General features: G+C 35.9%; 2 protein-coding genes across 2 annotated transcripts; one reads left to right on the top strand and one right to left on the bottom strand.

Annotated features, from left to right (window-relative positions):
* The first annotated feature begins 921 nt into the window (after positions 1 to 921).
* Positions 922 to 10,455, top strand: LOC135154667 (polypeptide N-acetylgalactosaminyltransferase 2-like). The gene is made up of 4 exons (XM_064101524.1): positions 922 to 932; positions 2,271 to 2,397; positions 2,844 to 2,963; positions 3,662 to 10,455. The coding sequence occupies exons 1-4, from the start codon at positions 922 to 924 to the stop codon at positions 3,821 to 3,823; spliced, it is 420 nt and encodes a 139-aa protein (XP_063957594.1). The 3' UTR covers positions 3,824 to 10,455.
* A 189-nt stretch (positions 10,456 to 10,644) lies between these two features.
* On the bottom strand, positions 10,645 to 19,056 carry LOC129264317 (enhancer of rudimentary homolog). The gene is made up of 4 exons (XM_054902175.2): positions 18,952 to 19,056; positions 15,322 to 15,406; positions 14,020 to 14,140; positions 10,645 to 12,755 (listed from the first exon to the last, which is right to left on the bottom strand). Exons 1-4 carry the CDS (start codon positions 18,952 to 18,954, stop codon positions 12,659 to 12,661), a joined length of 306 nt encoding a protein of 101 aa, XP_054758150.1. The 5' UTR covers positions 18,955 to 19,056; the 3' UTR covers positions 10,645 to 12,658.
* Between the last annotated feature and the right edge of the window lie 2,073 nt (positions 19,057 to 21,129).

Below are 21,129 nucleotides of genomic sequence, written 5' to 3'. Positions count from 1 at the left end.
CTTGTTTCTCTAAATGTTAACATCTAGATGAAGCATTATTTAGTGTATGAAACCTGAACAAGACTTTGTAAGAATTAGGCCATGATTCTAGGAAATGTTTTTTGTGCTGATGGGTAATTATAATCATAAGTCAACTGAGGTGAAAGCTGATAATTTACAAATAGTTTGAAGTAAGCCACTTTGAGTTGTTTTCATCTAAGGGGAAATTGGGACATTTGAATGTCCTTGGGGACTTTATTTTACATCTGTGATGTTGCTTGTCATGGCAGGATTTCACTTAATGGCTTAATAGAAATTAACCAACTTTTAGGATGTGTAAATAAAAGATGAATGATGCTTACCAAAACAGGCATTGCAAGAAACTTACAATCATTTTCAAATCTATTCAGGGTCTCCAATGGCCCGTAACACAAAGCTTAGCAATGATCGTAGAACATTTTTCTACGATTGATTCCATCGACTACAATGTACGATCAATCGTGAAAATCAAGCGTATGATTAATCGCTAACCTGTGTGTTACGGGACCTAAGTCATTATGTATGGGTATTAATTGCAAATTTACAAATGATCCTCAACATCTTGCAACAAGTAGTTTATTAACTGACCTGCCAGAGCTAAAAGTTGATCCATCAATTTGCAATAGAAATCTGCAATTGATTCAAGCAGATTTTAATTTTTTGCAACACTCCCTTATTGAAACTGATGAAGCTGTCAAGGGATGTTGAAAATCTTCAGATTAAAAGTTGTCTTGTGGAATATTCACAAAACTTTTTACAAGCTGCAGACCTTCCCCCCCCCCCCAAAAAAAAGTAAAATGAATAAATAAATAAAATAACACTTATAAAAGATCATGTTAAAACTTGTTTAAACTGGTCTTATATTGTTTTAAGAAGAACATCAATCAAGTGTCTCACTCACCCATGTCAACCGAGTAAGAGAGAATTTGCCAATTTTGTGAATTGGAAGGAGCTTAGAAGGGACCTCATCCTTTATTATCATTGATTGTTCGTCTTATGCATGATTGTGATCGTGACAAATATCCTGTGTTCCTGATCAGTGCTATCAGAATACAAACACCTGGCAGCCCTTCTGAAGCTCGATGATCGTCCTCGTCTCGCTCGCCCTCATCGATTCCTTCATCGATGCCGCCTCTGCATGGCAAAATGAATAGAACATGCTACAAGTGCCTCGAGGAATAGTGTAATATTATACAATAACAAAATATAAGCAGGCTAGCGCCGGCGTAATCCTATTTAAGGGTTGCCGTTCATGCTCGGTTGTGAGGCTCTAGGCATGGATTGCTGTTTTAATCAAGACGAAAACGCAATTCCAAGGTGCTTTTGCTCAATTAATGTATGTGTAGATGTTCTGCCTTGTGGGTGAAAAAGTGTTAATAACATTTTCTCGTTTCTTTCTGCGATCAATTCCCCTTTTCCTTTTTCTATTCTCCTGTCATCTTGGGTTTTTAGTCTGCATGAGAAGAGGTTAGAATAAATTGACATTCTACTTCTTCACCAGTAGTTTCAGGCAATCAATTGTTCTAATTATGTGTACAGTTCAATGGCAATGATTAAAGTCACAAAGAATCAAATTTCTTTTGCGTTCCTGTTCCTAATATCCTGATTGTGTGTCGCTAAAGATTGAGAAGTCGCATTGGGGTGAAGAAAATGAAAGTGGCACTGCAGCGCCAAATATATTAATAACTAAGTATTTGTAACTTAGTCTCCTCTCATTCTTTCTGACATTACTACTTCTTTCATACCTTTCTCTCTGTATCCTCCTACCCTATAAATGTATTGATATGAAATAATAAAATATGTTCTCCAGCAAAGAAAGAAAATAATGATCAAAATAATCAAAGAAAAGTTGATTTATTCTTCAGAAAGTGAAATATGATGAAACATATGATGAACCATACTTCACTTTCTGAAGAATAAATCAAAACTATCTAATGTGAAATTATATTTGACTCTTCTTTGATTATTTTGTTCATTATGAATTTATATTTTTTATTATCTGTTGTAACTTTGTATAATTATGTATATTGAAAATTTAGTCTACAAATTCATGTAATTCAACCGTTGGCTATGAATTGGATTTTTCATTATCATAAATACCATCTATCTATCTGTCTGTCTGTCTATCCGTCCATCCTTCCATCCATCCTCAATCCATCTATCCATCCATCCATTCATTTAAAATGGTATTGTATCCTCCTGCATAGATTCTTGTAACATATAATGTATTTCTTTAATTTGCTTTCTTTCAGGGTGCCAGATAAACAAGACGTGGCATTTGGTTCAATACAGCAAGGTGCCATGTGTATGGATACACTGGGCCATGTACACCAAGGAACGCTAGGTCTTTATGATTGTCATAATAGTGGGGGAAATCAGGTAAGATACCCCCGTCTGCGTAATCAGGGCCCTGCATCATACACCTAGCAATTGATCATTAGCTTTATGATTGATTGCATTGATTATTGGTACGCAATCGTTAATTGATAGATCATAAAAATCAGCACCATTATCAATTGCTAAGACATACATGTATGTTACAGGGCCATTCTGGCTTTGATAAAGCTTCTTGTGGAATTGAATGAAAGATGTAAAAGACAATAAAATTGACAAAACTATCATATTCAATTTTATTGATAATCCTATTTTTACTTCCATATTGTTATTTATTTAACTCAAGAATTGTAAAGATTAAATCTATTTGAATATTCTTTTTAAATTTGGCATATGTATAGTCAGTCAAATGCAGTTTTATTGATCATTATTCATGGCATGGTTATTAATGGTATCCTCTTTTTTTAATTATTATTCTATTGTATTTGCAGGAATTTTCTTTTACAAAGGATAAATTGATAAAGCATTCAGATCTGTGTTTAACAGTAACAGAAAAGAAAGCAGGAACACCTATTACATTACAAGGCTGTCAGCCGCATAATGTCAACCAGGTAAGATACAACTGTTTTAATAGTATGGATGGGTTGTGGGATTGGCCAAAGATGCTTCAAGGGGAAGTTTACCCTGATATAAAGTTGGTGAAGATTTTGGGAAAATCCATAAAAGATATCATTTTCTTTTTTCTTACAAAATTTAAATTTGCATGCAGTATATCATCAGACAAAAACATTAAAAATGGGAAATTTATATCACATACCATGTGGGTCAGCTCGCATGTGATGTCACAAATACAAAACTTTGAAAAAAGGTAGCTCTCCTACTCTCATGTTCTTTGATTGATTTTCTTGTCAAACTTTGACCAATATTTCTCTTTAATTTTTCTACTTTTATCAAAATACCTTTATCATCAGGCTAGACTTGGGGATTCTTTGGGCTATACACTTGTATTTGAAACTTACTAAACTAATGCACAAATTTTTATGTCAACATACACTTTGTTGCATGCAGTTAACCCTTGGTATGTGTAAATTAGTTAATGTGTGAACGGCTATTGGTCTTTTGAAATCAAGGGTTTAGTGTTTTGATCATGTAATCATGTACATTGGGTTATAATTTTGATTACTGTGGGATGTTGGTATAAAGCAAATGTTCCAAGTGACTGCACTGCTTCCAATGATGTAGGCCTAGGATGTATTGACATTTTTAATAACCCATCCTATCTCCTATCTTTTTCTTTTTCTCTCTGCAGAAATGGGACCAGACGGACAGCAAGCGCGTGTTCCGCTTCCAAAACTCGGACCTCTGCTTGGACAGCAAGGGCCATAAAGAACACGGCCTCGTCGTTCAAACGTGTAATCAACGTTCCCTCACCCAACACTTTAAATTTTCAATGTCCAACATCGCCCACTGACACCACGTTCATAATTAGTGACTGGAAATTGCCTTCGTACCCTGGGTTTTACATTCCCAATCCAGTTTTACCTTCCCCCTTTCAGCATTTGTATTTTTCTATCAAAATCTGTACAAAACAAAGTTGATGTATAAAGAAGAAGAAGAAGAAACAAGTGCTAGCGATACTTAATTCCAAACATCTGTCATCTTTCTTCCGTCTTGTTGGATGTTTGTTTGTGTGTGCGTTCAGTTTTCTCTCTCTATGTTGGTTTCTGCTGGGTGTTCTGCGAACCCTCACAGCATCTTTTTATTTGTGTCTGGGAAGTGACACTGCGAGGGAAGCAGACATTTTCTGTCTCCCGGGAAGCACGTCATGAAAGGACTTGTCTGATGTTTTAATCGGACAGTTACCATAGTGACAACAGTGGGACGCTTGTGCATCTTGGCCAATCACAACCAAGTAAAGTTGTTTTGCACTTGTCAGATCTTTGCAGGCCATTTTAAGCTATTGGCCAATCAAATTCTGAAATTCCGAAGAATCTGCATAAATCAAATCTAATTTTTGAGGACCACATAAATATGTTTGAGTAGTGTCAAATGCGACTTAGAAGAAGTGAGAAACTAATTTTGCATATTCTGGTTTGAAAAAATATCTGTCAATTTAAGGTGATTATTTTTACTTGTGGAAGGAAAGGCGATTTATGCAGACTCTACCTGCTCAACATTGGACAAAACCTCTCTTATGTAGGATGTATTAATGTGTACTAAAAATGTTTTTGAGGTATATCGATTACCAAAGTGTGACATCATAAAAAAGAGAGTTTGGACATCAAGTTTTTCTATTCTTTATCAGAGAAGCATGATGAAAAATATCAAACCATCTTGATTTGGTGGGAATCGGTTAAACAGAGCCCCAGATAGGACCTCATGAGTATCCGGAATAGCTATATTTTAATTGTTAAGAATCATGCCAATAATACATTGACTTCAATGGGACTAATTAGGCATTCATGTTGTCATATCTTGGGCCCTGTTCAACCAAATCCCGACTAAATTTGGGCTGCGAATGTTTTATGTCTTGCCCCTCTGAGATAGGAAAAAGAAATGCATAAAAAACAAGGGTTTTTATGATTATCGCCTTGGTGCTCTATAAGACTCCTTCTATAACGCCTTCTGTACTTTCACATAATGAACCATAACACCTAGTTTTCTTGTGAAAAGATCAACATCTATTCAAGGAATAAGTGTTTCAAAACCTGTGTAAGAATACAGAACAATCTGATTCAGGCAAGTAGAATTGTGTTTAAATTGTAAGAGGATGAAAAATGTTGCTGAAATGCCCCCAGATGGACATAAATATGAATGATTTTATACATCTTTTCTCCTTCAAGAGACAATACTATGTGGTCTTCACCAGTAAAATCAATCTTATTCCGAAATGAAATCGCCAGTATAAACGAATGGGTGTTTCTTGTGTAAAATGTCTTTATTGGTTTCAATCATTTTCAAAAGATATTTAAAGTAAAAAAAAGGATTTTAACATTTACTTTAAAAATATTGCAAGAATTAACCTCTTATTGTATTTTTTTATTTTTTTTTAATTAGATGTAATATGTTCAGTCAATTAGGTTTTTTTCCATAGACGATAGTTGCTTTCTTCCATATTCTTTATTTTCTTCCACATCCTTTTTTGTAGTGTTGATAGATAATGATAAGAATATTAATTTTAAATGATGATCTTAAAGATGCAAATATTTCATTCCAATGTTTGATAAAGAGCCTTACATATGTACAGTGTATATACATAGATGTTTAATTGAAATCAATTCAATGATTGTAAAATTAGTAATTATTTCTGTACTACAACCTTGAGGGAAACATTTTGACCTTTAATTTTATTTCTTGATATATATGATATTGAATTTAGAAAATGTGTATTTAATTCTGCATTATCCCAGAATGAAGTATTTTAAAATACAGAAAAGAAACTTTGCTTTATATTAATTACAATTGTGAATTTGCTTGCCATTTTGAGAGTGTTTCTGACAGCGATGTAAGGATGTATTTGTCAGTTTTATTTAGAATATTTACTTGCTAAAAATCTACTTTTTTTTTTTTTTTCACTGCAATCAGGCCCTTATTCTGATCTCGGATTTGGTGTAGACTCTGGTCTATAGTTGTGGTTAAAGTATGGAAAGCCAACTGTGAAACTATTCTCTAACATTCCAAGTTCAATTTATCAGCTCATTTGAATCTCAAATTATTCATAACTGTTAGGAAATGATACCTATTAAAAGGTTTTTTTTTTCACCATTAAAACTTAGGGAACGGGAAAGTAAACAAAAGAAACACACATTGTTAACAAACTTTGGTCAATTTCCGCTTTCCATAATTCAAGCACAGAATTGGACCATGGGCTAAAGCCCGGCGCACACTATGTGATTCGTTGCGAGCCGAATTTCAAAGAAATCGCTATAACACTTGATATGAACATTCCAACCAATAAAATCTTAGCAATCAGAATTGTGATAGGACTACTGAAATCGGAAGTCAGTCAAGTTCAAGCGTCCCTGTAGGTATAAAAGCAAAATCAATTCCAAATCGCAATGACGTCATCATCGCCTGCGATTTTAAAACAATTTGGACTTTACTCCGAACACAGGGCTGGCCGCAAAGCAAAATTATGATTTATTATGCCGAACTTCAAATAAAATAATTTTGCTTCTTGGAAATTTCACATTTAATGCAAAGTGGGATTTATTAAAAAATCACGTCGCGCATTGGATCGCATAGTGTGCGCTGGGCTTAAGTTAAACTAGACTTCAGAATACGGGCCATTGTCCTTTTTTGATGCCATGTCAAAGCAACGTAAAGATCTATTGGGATGATGTAAATGCATATATTTATAAATGCTGCTATGTATGATCGTAAAGGGGACTTCAACCTTGGTTATCAAACCAAATTTCCTATCTAAATTAGTTGCCAGGTGGGGGGAGTGGTAATCATTAATAGATGATTCTTTCTTTCACAAAACTTAGTTACTGAAATGAAGTCAGTTCAATGACCGAGAGAAATGCATGAATCAAAGAGGTCCCCCCATTGGTATGATTTTGTAGTATAATCTTGTTTTATTCCATTGCACATCAATTTCTGTTCATCATTATCGGGGTTGTTTATTCTGCTTTTACAAAGTGTTACTTTCAATGCAAACAAAATTCATCCAAAATTATGCAAATGAAGTGTTTATGAAAATATGTGTTACAGACTTTTTAATAAGGAACAATTTCTTTCTCTTATCTTATTTATTTTGCCAAATATTGATCAATTGTGATTTTCGTCTTTAGTTTTGTTTGAAGCACCGATTGACTTATCGTTATACATTTGCCTCAATCATTCTCTTTGTTCATAAGGTGCTTGATTTGGTGTTTTAGTTTTTGGTTTAACCCCCCCCCCCCCTTACAGAAGCGTTAAAGTGCCACCTACTTGGGGAGATACAAATAAGTAATCTTGCCAAATTGACTTCATGGCGAGATACCAAGATAACACTGAGTTTTTGCTCCGCAGGACAGAATGAATCATACAATGGAGCAAATGCAAGTCAAACCAATGAGGTCTTCGTCTAGGGTCAGTGAATCAGAACACTTGTTTCATCCAACATTTCAGAGCTGACGAAAATTGCAAAAATGTTGTTTGTCCAAAGTCACGGACGAAACGGCCATTTTGATTCACCAACCCTCGGCAAAGACTTTGAAAACGCGCTATTAATAATGTAACTGGCTGTGATGACATACAAGTCGATTTGGCAAGATAACGGTTCTCACCATGTTGTGATAGCCTTGCTAATATCTCAAGACGTCTGTTTAATACCTCGGTCACATTTGCTCTACGGCGGCCGTACGGCGAGTCAAAAACAGCCGTTTTAACATTTTTGGTACCAGCTACATATCGATGGTTTGAATTAGAATTAATAAAACGGCCGTTTCGATTTGCGGTACGGTCGCCGTAGAACAAATGTGACAGAGGTATAAATCTTCTTTACTCGCAATGAACCCACCATGTGTACAAAAATGCATTTTTTTCCTGAACGACCATATATGCAGGAAAATGTGTGTTAATTAGTAAAACAAAACAATTAAATTGCAAATTTTTATATGTACATAAGAAATTTTCTATGATGATTACGAACTTCTTATAATTGTCCCACACTAGATTTTTGTTTATTTTTAATTGGATGAAATATCTTGCTTCAAATTGTAATTTTGACATGGTTTCATGTGCTTGCAATACTGTATAGCCTGTTTTTTAGCAGGCTCAGTAGAAACATTCTGAAATATTTCTTTTCCAATGATTTCACTAATATGTGTATGTGAAGAGTAAAGAAGTAAAATAGTGTGTAATTTTATGAAAGATTATTATTTTCTTGAGGAATTGAATGTTTCTACCTCTGATAAGCAAATCAAGAATTGTATAGGTATTCACACCATTGAGTTATGCTACAAAATCAAAACTTTCTTGAGCATTTTAAACAATTTTATTCATCTAAACTTGATGTAGATAATTTTGCAGTTTATTCACTAACTTCAAGTTACAATGATTTGCCTATGTGAACTTGTAAAATCTGAAGTGAAATGTTTTCAATTGATTGCAACGGTACTTAAAGTAACTTTTGACATGTGTAAGACAATAGAGGTATCTTAATATTGACAAGATCCTCCATTGGCGATTTGCACAGCCCTACTGAAGCTTTGTAAAAAGTCTCGTGTAAACCAAAATCGGGACGCCCAGGTACATGGTGCCGAAGTTCCTAACATTTTGTCAGACCCAAAATTGCACGCAGACGTGATTTCATGTACAAATCCAATGAAAAGAAGTCTACTTGTACCTGTGAAAGGCTCAGATAACGTTGGCTTTTGCACTGAAACGTCCTAAATGATTACTAATTTGAATTGCATTTCAGAGTATTGTTGAGACGATGGCACCAGCAATATGACCAATTACAGATTATGCTTTCACAGGTTTTACTTAGTGAAGATAAATCATTCTCTTTCTAAAGTGTGACCCTTATGAAAAAAGGTAACCACATGTTTAACAAAGCATGGATTGCTTATTCTGGTCTGAAAATATTTTCCCCCTTCCTGATTATGTAACTTTACAGTTTCCATTTTTTTTAATGCATTTTCTGTTTAGATATAATCTACTCTTCCATTTTCTTTTCAGTAGTAATGAGCTTGATTGATTAAGTAGCTAAATGCAAAGTCAAGGAAACTTGTCTGGTTTTGTGCATACTGTGATAGAAGCATATGTTCGGGTTTTGATACAATGTGTGCTATTGATGTGATTTCATGCAATTTATTGATTTGTGAATATCCTGATCAATTTAGAGTGATAAATCCAGGGAATTTGCCATTTTTATGAAATGACCCAAATATATTTATTGTATAAGTGCTAGTTCACCCCAACACGTTACTTACAATTGCAGTTCGAGAGTAACGGTGCATCAAGACACGAACACTAATGGGCCGTTCTTGGTCATGTGTGTGACCGAAATTATGACAAATCCTGCCTTTTATTAGTTATAAAATCTGAAAATGTCAGAGATGTATTCATTCAAAGGTTATGTAACAACATTATCATGTTAAGTCAGCTATCAGTTGGATATATATTTTTGTTGTCTCAAATTAGTAAGTTCAAGGTCAGAGGTCAAAAGAAGTGGGTCACATGTTTGACTGCACACAGAAGCATGATTTTGAAAGTTTAATTTCATTCTAAAATTCCCGTGAATTTCAAGATGAAATGAAACTTTCAAAATCATCATTTATTAGTTACAAATCTGTAACATTTTTAGATTTATAACTAATGGAAGTCAAGATGTCATCATTTTGGTTACACACTTGACTTGACCAAGAATGGCCCCAATAGACTACAAATTTGAATCAGGGGACTGATGTTTGATATTGAATGCAAGTTACTTGCTAGTACTCCATGGATGGTATTCTGGTAGCCTTGGTTTAGTTAAATCTGTGTAGACTCATACCACACTTTTATGGAATGCCAGTTGTCAACTCACTCACCAATTAAAAGTTATTCTTATCCTGCTGTAAAAAAGTTATCAAAAAAATGGGGAGAATAGGAAAATAATGAATTTTGATGAATTATTTGGTATTTTTTAATTGCCATGAATATGGAAGAAATATTATGAAGCCCATCATTCCATAGAAGTGTGTTTTAAATGCTACTTTAGACTGGATTTAAACCTAGGTTTGATTATAAGAATACCATCCCATAAGTTTTGCCTTCTCCATCCAAAAGTGATATTGAGGAGAATTCATATGATGGAATCAATGATCTTCATCCAATATTGTAAGTTCATCAGCTCCCTCATTTTCATGAAATTATCAATGTTGTAAGAAGCTGTATGTATAGAACAAATATGGGAAAGTGGAAACGCAGTTGTAAAATCAAGCTCTTTCTTATTTTTTTTTGGTACTTCCACATTCCCATATTTGTTCTGAAATTACAGCCTTATTTTGAGCTGTTCATTTGTTGACATTTATTGTTCAACACTGATTGAATTATTGAAATCGACTATAACTTTACATTTGCTTTTTGTATGCCTTGGTCAAATACATATGTACATGTTTGATTTTAAAATTCATCTTTATGTTTATTCATTTTGTTTTCCATTTTAACTGAAACCCCAAAATCTTCATGCCCAACAGAAGAATATTGAAGTAGGTGAAAGTTTCATTGAGAGCTTACTGCTTCTTCTGACATGCATGAGATTAAGGGATTTCATTTCGCTTTGAAGTTCATCCATGAAATAATACAAGTCAATGTCTATTGCTTTACATGAGCATTTAATTATCAAAATCAGAGGTACAATGGAACTTAATCTCAATTTCAAAACCATTCTTAACAACTACCTTACAAAAAAGAGAGGAGGAAGTTTGAAAATAAACTTCGAAATTCCTTTTTGTGTAGACTACATGTACTTCCTGACTTAAACATATATATTATGATTTTCCCATGATAAAAGTTAAGAAAATCTAACAATTACAAACAATTCATCCTTATTCTTTGATGATCACCATACTTTCACAACTCTCATAATCGACTAACAAACCATGTTCTTAATGTGCAGAGAACTAATACAGCACCTGGGTCCAGTATTCAATTCTAATTAAACCAAAATAATTGACTAGCATGCTACCACAAACAAGGCTTTATTTTAGTGATGTCACAATAATCTTTTGCTTCTCTTACTGAATACAGGGCCCACTGTGGAAATAATGATACACATATTTCGTTTTCACACTGCATCTCTTAGCACCGCAATTGTGGTGCTAGCACCACAATAAGCTGGCTAACCCTGCTTTTTTGCAGGGCCAGATAGTACCGTACTATTTACCGTGCTAGCCCACTTTGCTAAAATGTAGTGTAAAAACGAAGTGGGCTAAGCTTAACCCCAGGAAATTGGTGGGGCTAAGACCCCCCCTTAGCCCCACCAATTTCCCGGGGTTAAGGGAAAAAAAGTGAAGTGTGAAAAGCATAGTAGTAATTTTCCATTACCACTTCTTCACAGCTTTATCAATACCCAGGTAGAAGCACACTGTCACTACACTTGTTTTCCTCAACCCCAACAACAAAGAAATGGGAACATTCTTAAATTCCTACAAAAAATAGAAACACACTAAAGGAAATTTAAAGCCAGCGTAGGAGACACACGAGGGCGACAGTGATTTTGCCCCACAAAAGCATGTGGGGTGACCTTTCCTTCTCGGGTCGCCTCAAGATCTGTCGTAAACAATATTCAGAAAATCAATATTCTAACTTATGGCAAAATAATGATATTTGCTTTTACTGCATGATTGCTTGTTACCATTAAAAAGTCACCCTTAAAATTAAAGAAATGCCCCAAATGTAGAGGGGGAAAAAGAATGATTTCCAACCCTGTTTTCAGCCCATTCTATGATTGAGAACAAGGAATTCCAGGAAAAACTCATTTTTGTGCCTCCTACCCATTATGTTTTGCAAAATTGTACAATTTGCTCTAAAATTTATATATATATTTATTATTTTATCCTCATTAAAATTTGATGTCCTACTTACCTACTTGTACATATGTCATCTAATCTTATTATTAAATTGTAGGGTGAACAAATCATCTCTAACGATTATTTAATCTTGGTAAAGACTTATGGGGTATGATGTTCATGTTAAAAATAGAATTAACATCTGATCCAGAAAACTCAAGGGAATGTTACAATTTATCACATTTGCTCCTTAGTTGAATAAGCTATTCGACATGTACTTAAGAAACTTGTCATTATTCATCTAAAGAAAACCATATTAAAATCATGTAATAATAGGCCTAATAATTTGGGCTGCGAGTTTAACACTATTTTACATCTATTTTCAGACTGTGTAACATCTTTTCATGAAGAATACATCTCAGTTCACTAAAGGCTTTCACACACTTTACAACTGGTTCAACGATCCGATTTTTGGAACAAATTGCTTCTTGAAAATTTGAATAAAATATATCTTTTTGTTTGAGGTTCAAAGCCATTATTTTGGAGTAAAAGATAAATTGATGCCATGACATGAATACAAGGAGATATTCAATTCACAGATTTGAACATGTATTCGTACAATGATTTAGAATTTCACGCAGTAAGATGTCTCAATAGTCGCATCAAATTTTACGTCTTATTCCAAAATCGGGTTGCGGACCGTAAGTTGTGCGGTGACCTTTACGCTAACATGCTCTGTTTTGCTTCTACAAACCTGTACATATATACAGATATTTACAAACATGAAGAAAGGCAGCATGATGAAGATGTTTTTAGCTATGCTACTTGGCTGCTTCTTTGCTTAGCGTTACATATATCTTCTCCTTGATCCATAATTTGTTCTTTGGTACGTAGTTGCATTTCGTCTCTGTGTCCAGACTGATGATTTAGAACAAAAAAAAGGGAATAATTAATTCACCACGTCATATTTAAGAAGTAATGAGCAAAATTGCTCGCCTTTATACTCCTATTAAGAGATCCTAAATTTATGAAAAAATAACCACTTAATGTCTAAGCTGGAAAAACACAAACACTATTGTTGATTTCCAAGGGAATTCTATTGGTGCTTACATGATTTACACAGGGCTTTTGCAAAATATTGCTAAAAGAGATGTATTGCCAACAATTTATACAGAAAAAAGGGGGAGCAGTAGAGATGGGCTACATGTATATAGAGGAGTACAAATGAAGTGTTATTTGTCCTGATCAATACGACATATTGAAAAAAAAATTAGGTAAAAAAATGGGACAGCACGAGCAAAAAATGACTTTTGAGGGGTTGTGGTCTAAAAATGCGGTGTCCTCATCTGTTGAACTAAATCTGGTGTCCATGTATGTTTGGTGTCAAAAGATGTGCAAGTAAAGATAAACAAGTCAGGAAGTGACCTGGTATAAAACGCAGTGGTTTCAATTCAAGTACGAAATTTAATGAAGTGGGGGATAAATATTTTAATCATTTTTTGATAATGCCAATCAGGATAGTTAGCAAAGAAATAGACACCGAATCAGCTCAATAAAAGGACTTTTACCATCAACAGAAGATAATTCAGCGTTTTGGGGGCAAACGGTGATTAGAAAAATAACCTGCTTCAAATGAAATATATAAACTTGGTTTTTGAAATATCAGCTCTAAAGGACTTCTTCCGTTCTCCACACACAACAAGTCAACATTTTTAGGCCACGCCCCCTAATTTTTTTTTGCCAAAACAGACCAATTTTTTCAACCGATTTTCTTCAAACTTGTCTTATATTGATCAGAAAAACATTCTGCTTCAAATGAGATATGAAGACTTGATTTTGTATAAATATGACCTAGTCATAGCCCAACAATATTATAAGAAAACAACCAATCTTTTATTTTCAATCTAAAATGAGCAGTTCATAAATTAGAACAGATTTACAGCCAAATTTAAATTTCACGCATTTCCTGTAGATTACATAATTTTCTACAATCATGTAAATTTTGGTCACCATCCCAGGGACTATTTTGGATTAAATAGGTCCTTTGGACAAGTTAACACAAATTAAATTATTTTAAGCCGAAATGATAAATTTTTTTCTAGCTAAAATTTCTGAAAAGCAACAGCTGCAGCATTCACAAAAAAAAAAATTTCCAGACGTACATCAATATCAGTCTACTTACACCAGGCATGAAATATCTGTCATGTTATCGATGAATTCAAACAGCTCGCTGATATCATATGTGATTGATGGACTACTCGGATGACACGTTTTAAGATGCTCTTCGAAGATCCGGCAAATACCTAAGGAGCAGAGCAAACCACATTGACATTTATTACTGCTGAAGTATTATGTCATCTGACTCGGTGGTAATTATGAATCATTCATTTTATCAATTCATTTTTTTTTATTAAAATGTGCACAGATTGGTATCAATACTGCACATAGCATTTTGCATTTACTTGATGCAAGATAAAAGAGCAATGTAGATAAACTTCCTTGCTCATGGGCCATGCTGGGAATCAGACCCCGGACTTCTGTGGTAGAGAAGGCCCCCTTAGATCTACGTATCATCTGACTGGCCCTTGATTGGCCACATGCCATTGCCTGCAGCCGAAGTAAGAAAATATTACCATAGTTATTTATGCTTAAAGTACTGGAGAATGCAAGGGCGTATTTGAGCCCTGTTGCATAAAAGTTACCATTATGGTAACTTTGCCATCCAATGGTAACTTGCATGGAATCCTTGATTCTGATTGGCTGTTGATCATCATTACCATACTAGTTACCATTAGATGGCAAAGTTACACCATAATAGTAACTTTTATGCAACGGGCCCAGGTGCCATATTCCTTGCAGACTTACAATTATGGTAACCATAAACGCATTGGCTAGCTCTATCAATACGGTAGCTACCATAATATAGTAAGTCCCAAGTGTCGCCAACAGAAGGCCAAACATATTAATCTTGTTCTCAAGACCAGCAATATGTAAGGGGTCATCAGCTTCCCATTGCGTCTACATTTGTGAGGGTTATTGTTGATCAACTTAGACAAATTGTATATCATATAAAAGCTTCGGACGTGCTAGTTCAAACTCAATGGCCCGTATTCTGATAACAGGTTTAAAGTTGTGGTTTAAGTATGGGAAGCCAAAAGTATCAAAATTTTTATTAAGTTGTATGTTTCTTATGTTTACTGTGCTCTTTCCTGATCCATCAATGGTGAAGACAATCATCTATATATACTTCCTTGACAATTATGAATGATTTGAGAGCCAAATAAGCTGAAGTATGATATCTCTACTGTTAGTGATTTATGTAACAATTGGCTATCCATACTTAAACCACAACTTTAAACCTGAGTTTGAATCAGTTTCTCACACACGTACAGCAATCGAATATGCATAAGTTCAAGATTCAAAAGGAGGGGGGGGGGGCAATGAGCCATAGAAATGGATGAAAATAAATACATTCTGTACTTACCTTCCATGCACTCTTTGATACTGCTATAGTCTGCATACGTTTTGGACATGGGGGCATCGGGCTGAATGAGCAAAATTGTGTGAGCCTAGAACAACAACAAAAAGAGATGAAAGTGTTGTCAATGAAAAGCATAGGAAAGCAGACTTAAAAATCACACTGGAAACCATATTGAAGATTGAGTGCTTTTCTAACATAGGCATGCCAACTTGATAAAAACATGCATTTTAATCATATTAAACAAGGCTATTGTATGACAACAGAACAAAATTCAAATCAGCATAGGAAATACATACATTGTAAGGTCTATATGACTATGGGCGACTTCGCCCTCACAGGCATGCGACATAAAAAATTGAAAAACAAAGAGGAAAGTACAAATGGTCTACCATTGGTCTACATCAGTTCGTCGAATATCCACATGGTCTAATTGCCTTTTTGTCCACTCACCATTTTGTCTAATAGCCAGTTGGTTCAATAGCCATTTGGTCCAATAACCATTTGGTCTAATTAGACCAAGTGTTATTTGGGCAAAATGAATGAAATTAAACGGGATCGTTTCGCATTTGCATCAGATCTCGATCTATAGTCCTACTCATGAATATTCATGAATTGTCTTGAGCTGCGATTTCCGCGCATGCGCAATTTGTGTTTGCGATGTTTTGGAATCAGCAGTGAATTAATATGTGTGAGGAAACTGATACTGCCTCTAAATCACCAATTTTGAGACTGATAGAAACGTGGAAAAAAATGTGAAACTTTGTGAAATGTAAGACGAGTTGTTATAAATGAATTGTAAGGTCATTTTGTTGCAGGGGTTTTATATTTTCTCCCCATAAAGTGACACATTTGTCACTCAGACTAGCGAAGCGAGTTTTGTACCTTGATGTTCAGGTAGGTGTAGAGTACCGGAGGGGGGGGGGGGTACTCAAATTATAATATGATACCTATGTGTCGCGCCAACTCGAAAATAGGGGGCTCTGGAACTAAATCTTGGTCTTAAAATGAGGGTCTCCGGAGCGGCTCTTGGATCAACGATTGCCAAAAATGCAATGCTCTGGAACGGACCACATCAAAAACGGGTCTCCGGAAATCAGTTGATCTAGGCGTAATCGGTACCGGCTATGTAAAAAACACGCACGGGTCTTGCTCGATTCATTATCGGGCCGGGGGGGGGGGGAGCACTCACATATATTGGTGGTACGGGGATGTGCCGCTTTGATGACCCCCTTTTTCAGACCTAATTTTCAGTTCTCTAGTTACTCCGAATGACAAAAGTTCGGTTCAGAAGCCACCCAGCCCTGCTCGCAAGACCCATATTACGAGACATCGCAGTTCCAGAGCGTGAATTGCGCACGGGTCATGCACAATTCGCGTCGCCATTTTGGATTTGGCACTAGATTAATACGTGTGGGAAACTGGGAACCAGCTTCAAATCACAGATTTTGAGATGTTTACAACAAAGGGCAAGGAGCGAGCTGTATCCGATAGTAAGTTAGTAAGCGAGGGTCTGAGCTCGGACCCTCGCACATACGATGTTTGAAATCGGCAGTGAATTATTTATAATAATAGCAGGGCCCGCTGGGAGAACAGTTTTCAGAACTGAAGTGAAGTGGCTTCCCTAATCCCTGGGTAAATATACGTACCTATGGCTATATCATTATTATTACGTGTGAGGAACTCGATGTTGTCTCTAAATCACCAATTTTGAGGCTAACCGGAGGATGGATATGGAGTGAATTAGGATGAAAAGTAAGAAATTAGATTTCTCATTGTGGTGCCCTTATTCTTTTTAAGCTAGTTTCGCCTTTCGGTGTAGGAATTAGGATTTTTACAATAAATATGCATTCTTTTCCTAGACCAAAAGCTTCGGTCTCTGTGTTATGTTGGTTGTTCAGCTGAACTCCGTTGGCTTCACTCACCAAATACAGAGACCGAAGTTCTAGCGCGATCTGTACAGGGGACTCAATGGCCATATGTTTATGTACTTAAGATCGGATAAAACGGGGAAGTGAATTTGCGCGACAGCCGAGGTAAGTCACTGTTTTTGTTCCTTTTACCTTGATTTTTCTCCGTTTTTTGGCAATTAATGCCAAGAGGGAATATTAATTTGCATTTTGGTCGCGTTAATTTTCAAAATTTTTATTCATTAAAGACAAAAATTGAAGAGCCCCGACGGGGGGATTTTGCATTGCAAGTCCCCTAATGGTGGCTGCACGCTAGCGAGCCGTCTGTGTACGAGGAGAAATTAAAAAAAAAAAAAATGTTAAAAAACTCCTCGAAACAGACGGCTGCCAGCTGTCTATTCTTTTCCCACCTTTGGCCAGAGCGAGTTTTTGACCTGGCCTTGACTTTCGGGTAGGTGGAGCGTAGTGTAGGCTGTAGCTAGTCTTGAGGACGCAATGATGATGATTTTTAAAATAATGAAATATACTTCTTCATCATTGACATCTTGACACTCTTCCCCCTGTCGCATAAGAGAAGAACCATAATAAAGATGGATTTCCCTCGGAAATCCATCTTTAGAAACAAAAATCACTTTAATTGTATTGATTTCATTAATTTTCACACCTTCCTACGCCTAATGCGTAGGAAGGTTTTAAAAATTATAACATGAAAATGTGAAAAATTTAAGGTTTCTTACCTAACTGATGCTGAGTAAACACCTCGATCCACATGTAAACAACGTAAGTACAATAGCGTCGACCCTTGAACCGCTTATGTATGACGTACTTCTGGCTAGCGATGCCGTTCTGATGAATAATTTATAGAAAAAAAAATTATTTCGCAAATGTTAAAATTTATCACGTAATTAAAAATAATTGGTATGAAACTGACAATTATTTTTAATTTACGTGATACATTTTAACATTTGCGAAATAATATTTTTTTTCTATAAATTATTCATCAGAACGGCATCGCTAGCCGGAAGTACGTCATACATAAGCGGTTCAAGGGTCGACGCTATTGTACTTACGTTGTTTACATGTGGATCGAGGTGTTTATCCGGCATCAGTTAGGTAAGAAACCTTAAATTTTTCACATTTTCATGTTATAATTTTTAAAACCTTCCTACGCATTAGGCGTAGGAAGGTGTGAAAATTAATGAAATCAATACAATTAAAGTGATTTTTGTTTCTAAAGATGGATTTCCGAGGGAAATCCATCTTTATTATGGTTCTTCTCTTATGCGACAGGGGGAAGAGTGTCAAGACGTCAATGATGAAGAAGTATATTTCATTATTTTAAAAATCATCATCATTGCGTCCTCAAGACTAGGCTGTAGCGGTAGTTGGTAGTGAAGTGGAGTGGAGCATGCACGAACCATCTTGAGAAGTTGAGGTACCGGTAATTAGCTGAGTGAGGACTGTCTGCGGTACGGGGCGCAACTGCGCTTTAGCAACCCCTAACGAAATAAGCACAAGTTCCACTATCCACACGCCCGCGCGGCTGCCTTCGGGTCGGCTGCGAAAGCTAAAACTACCAGCTAACAAAAAAATTAGTGCATGCTTGAATTAAACGACAAATGATTCATTAAGTGTTAATCAACATATACAGGGCACAGCAACATGAAAATCAAATTTAGAATACAACTTTAACGAAAATACAAGACTTATTCGTATCTTTGCTTACCATTTTCCGATTTTTTTTTGTGTAGAATAGAACCTATTCTGTCGTTGAAACAAACCAGCCACGGCAATTGAATTCTACCGTAACTCAAGAGGACAAATCAAAAATGAAAAAAGAGCGAGAAGATTTGCGTTTTCATTAGACAATGTTAGAATGCCAAAGTTAGGTCAATTCAGGCATTTAACAGCAATTAAAGATGAATCTACGCATTAGCTGTAGCATTTCCCATTGATTTAAACATTTTGTTTCTGTCTAAAAAAAAAGTGTGGGTTGATTGTACAGGCCATCCTCCCTCTTTTCATTTAATTTACTTACTTGGATCCGGGACTTGGATTTACTTGGATGTAGAGACGTAAAGCTTGTAGCTTATTTGCCCCTCGTCACGTTGGATAGTCTCTGGTAGAAACTTTAGTGGATGGTTTTCCAGTGCCTCTCAATAGCTGACTTGAACATATTGACACTAGATGCAGAAACTGCTTCCTCGGGTAAAGCATATTTATTTATAGGTCCTACTCCTAATTGAAAATGCATTTTGCTTTATTTCCAATTTGCATCTGTTTTTTCTTAATTTCATGCTGTGACCTCTGGTTCTACCGTGAACATCAATCTCAAAGAGGTTGTTTAGGTCAATTTGATCAAGACCTTTTGAAATTTTGTATATTTGGATCAGTTCAGCTCTTTGTCTTCTATATGAGTAGGTAGTTTTAAAGCCTTCAGCATTTCAGGATAGTCTAGATGACGGCCGGAGATGAGGTAAAGTCTGGTTGCTCTCTGCTGTTCCTTTTCAAGTAGATCTTCATCTCGTTTATATACAGGAGCTCATGCAGAGTTGCAATATTCCAGAGAAGGCCTTATGGCTTTATAAAGCTTGAGCCATCCTTTCTCATTTAATGCTGTGAAAGACCTCTTAATCATTCCAAGTTTTGCATTAGCCCTTCTTGCAACATCAGCAGCATGGGTGCTGAAGGATAGAGACTTCTCAAAAAGGACTCCTAGGTCTTTTTCTTTTTCATCAGACCTTACTTCTTGATGACCGTCTTCAGTTGTCATATGGTACGTGAAGCTTTGATTATTTCGACCATAGTGAATAACTTTACACTTGGACTCGTTGAATTTCAGTTGCCACAAGTTTGCCCATTCCTTTACTGCATTCACATCATCCTGTAGGACATCTGCCTGTTTTTTTTTTCTTTCTCGTATTTTCTTTATCTCTTCGTTCCTTTTATCCTTCTTTTTCTCTTTTCTCCCTTTTTTCTGCTTTTGCGTCACCAACAAGTGTCATGGCCGCTTCGGCCTCTACTAGATCCGCCCATATCTTATCATATATTTCCTTTCTCATCTCTAAATTTAATACAAGAGGAGGCCAAACTTGTAGGCTCCTAGTTTTGCAAATTGTTTTAAAAAAAAATGAGGCTACGTTACATGCGATTTCGTTTTTCCTTTGTTTTCTTTCCTCTTCCCTATCATGATTATTATTTTTTCACTTTATTTCTGTGCCTTTTTTTTTTCCTTCTCCCTTTAGGCTGTTTTACTGCACTTTCCTCTATGCTTTGTGTCTCAAATGTATGCGGCATGAGAACAAGGTCGTTTCGGTCCGGATCATTGCTTAATAAAATAACCCCGGCCGGCCTTACTTCATGGAGGGCTGTTTAGACACGGCCTCTTTCTTCCTCTCTCCATGTGCCATTTTCCCCTATTCCATTTCCTTTTCCTTCTACCTTTCTATCCCTTTCTTTCATCGCTCCCTTTCATCTCTATCTTTCTCCTTTTACTTTTCCTTTTACTTTTCCTTTCCTTTATCTTTATATTTTCCTTTCAGTTTCTTCCTTAATTTCATTTTTCTCCCAGGCCTTCTCTTTCTCTTTCTTTTCTCCACTTTCTCTTATTCTCTATTTTCCCCTCCCCCTTTTCCCTTTTCCTTCATTCTTTCACTCTTCCCTTTCATTTTATCTCCGTTTCCTTTCTTTTCCTTCTCTAGCTGTCTCTCTTTTTCCCTTCTTCCCCCCCCCCCTCCCTCTCTCTCTCTCTCTCTCGATCCGGCCCCCTCTCGTAATTTTCCTTAATTTTCTCTCCCCTCGTTCTCCTTTCTTTTCCTTCTTTCTCCCTTGCTCTTCCCTTCTTTTATTACCCTCAGGCTCTATTTTGCAGTGGGAGAGGGGGCTTTGCCCCTCATGGATCCCT

This window comes from Lytechinus pictus, chromosome 7 (assembly GCF_037042905.1).
Source record: "Lytechinus pictus isolate F3 Inbred chromosome 7, Lp3.0, whole genome shotgun sequence".
Lineage (NCBI taxonomy): Eukaryota > Metazoa > Echinodermata > Echinoidea > Temnopleuroida > Toxopneustidae > Lytechinus > Lytechinus pictus.
Note: the sequence above shows the minus strand (reverse complement) of the source record. Positions and strands in the feature narration are given on the sequence as shown.

Bases quoted from the DNA above. Each gene is read 5' to 3' on its own strand.
- LOC135154667 (XM_064101524.1), top strand. The intron at 2,398-2,843 runs GTAAGATACCCC...TTGTATTTGCAG, and splicing joins ATAATAGTGGGGGAAATCAG to GAATTTTCTTTTACAAAGGA. The intron at 2,964-3,661 runs GTAAGATACAAC...TTCTCTCTGCAG, and splicing joins AGCCGCATAATGTCAACCAG to AAATGGGACCAGACGGACAG.
- LOC129264317 (XM_054902175.2), bottom strand. The intron at 14,141-15,321 runs GTAAGTACAGAA...TCTGCTCCTTAG, and splicing joins TATCAAAGAGTGCATGGAAG to GTATTTGCCGGATCTTCGAA. The intron at 12,756-14,019 runs GTAAGTAGACTG...CTAAATCATCAG, and splicing joins ACAGATATTTCATGCCTGGT to TCTGGACACAGAGACGAAAT.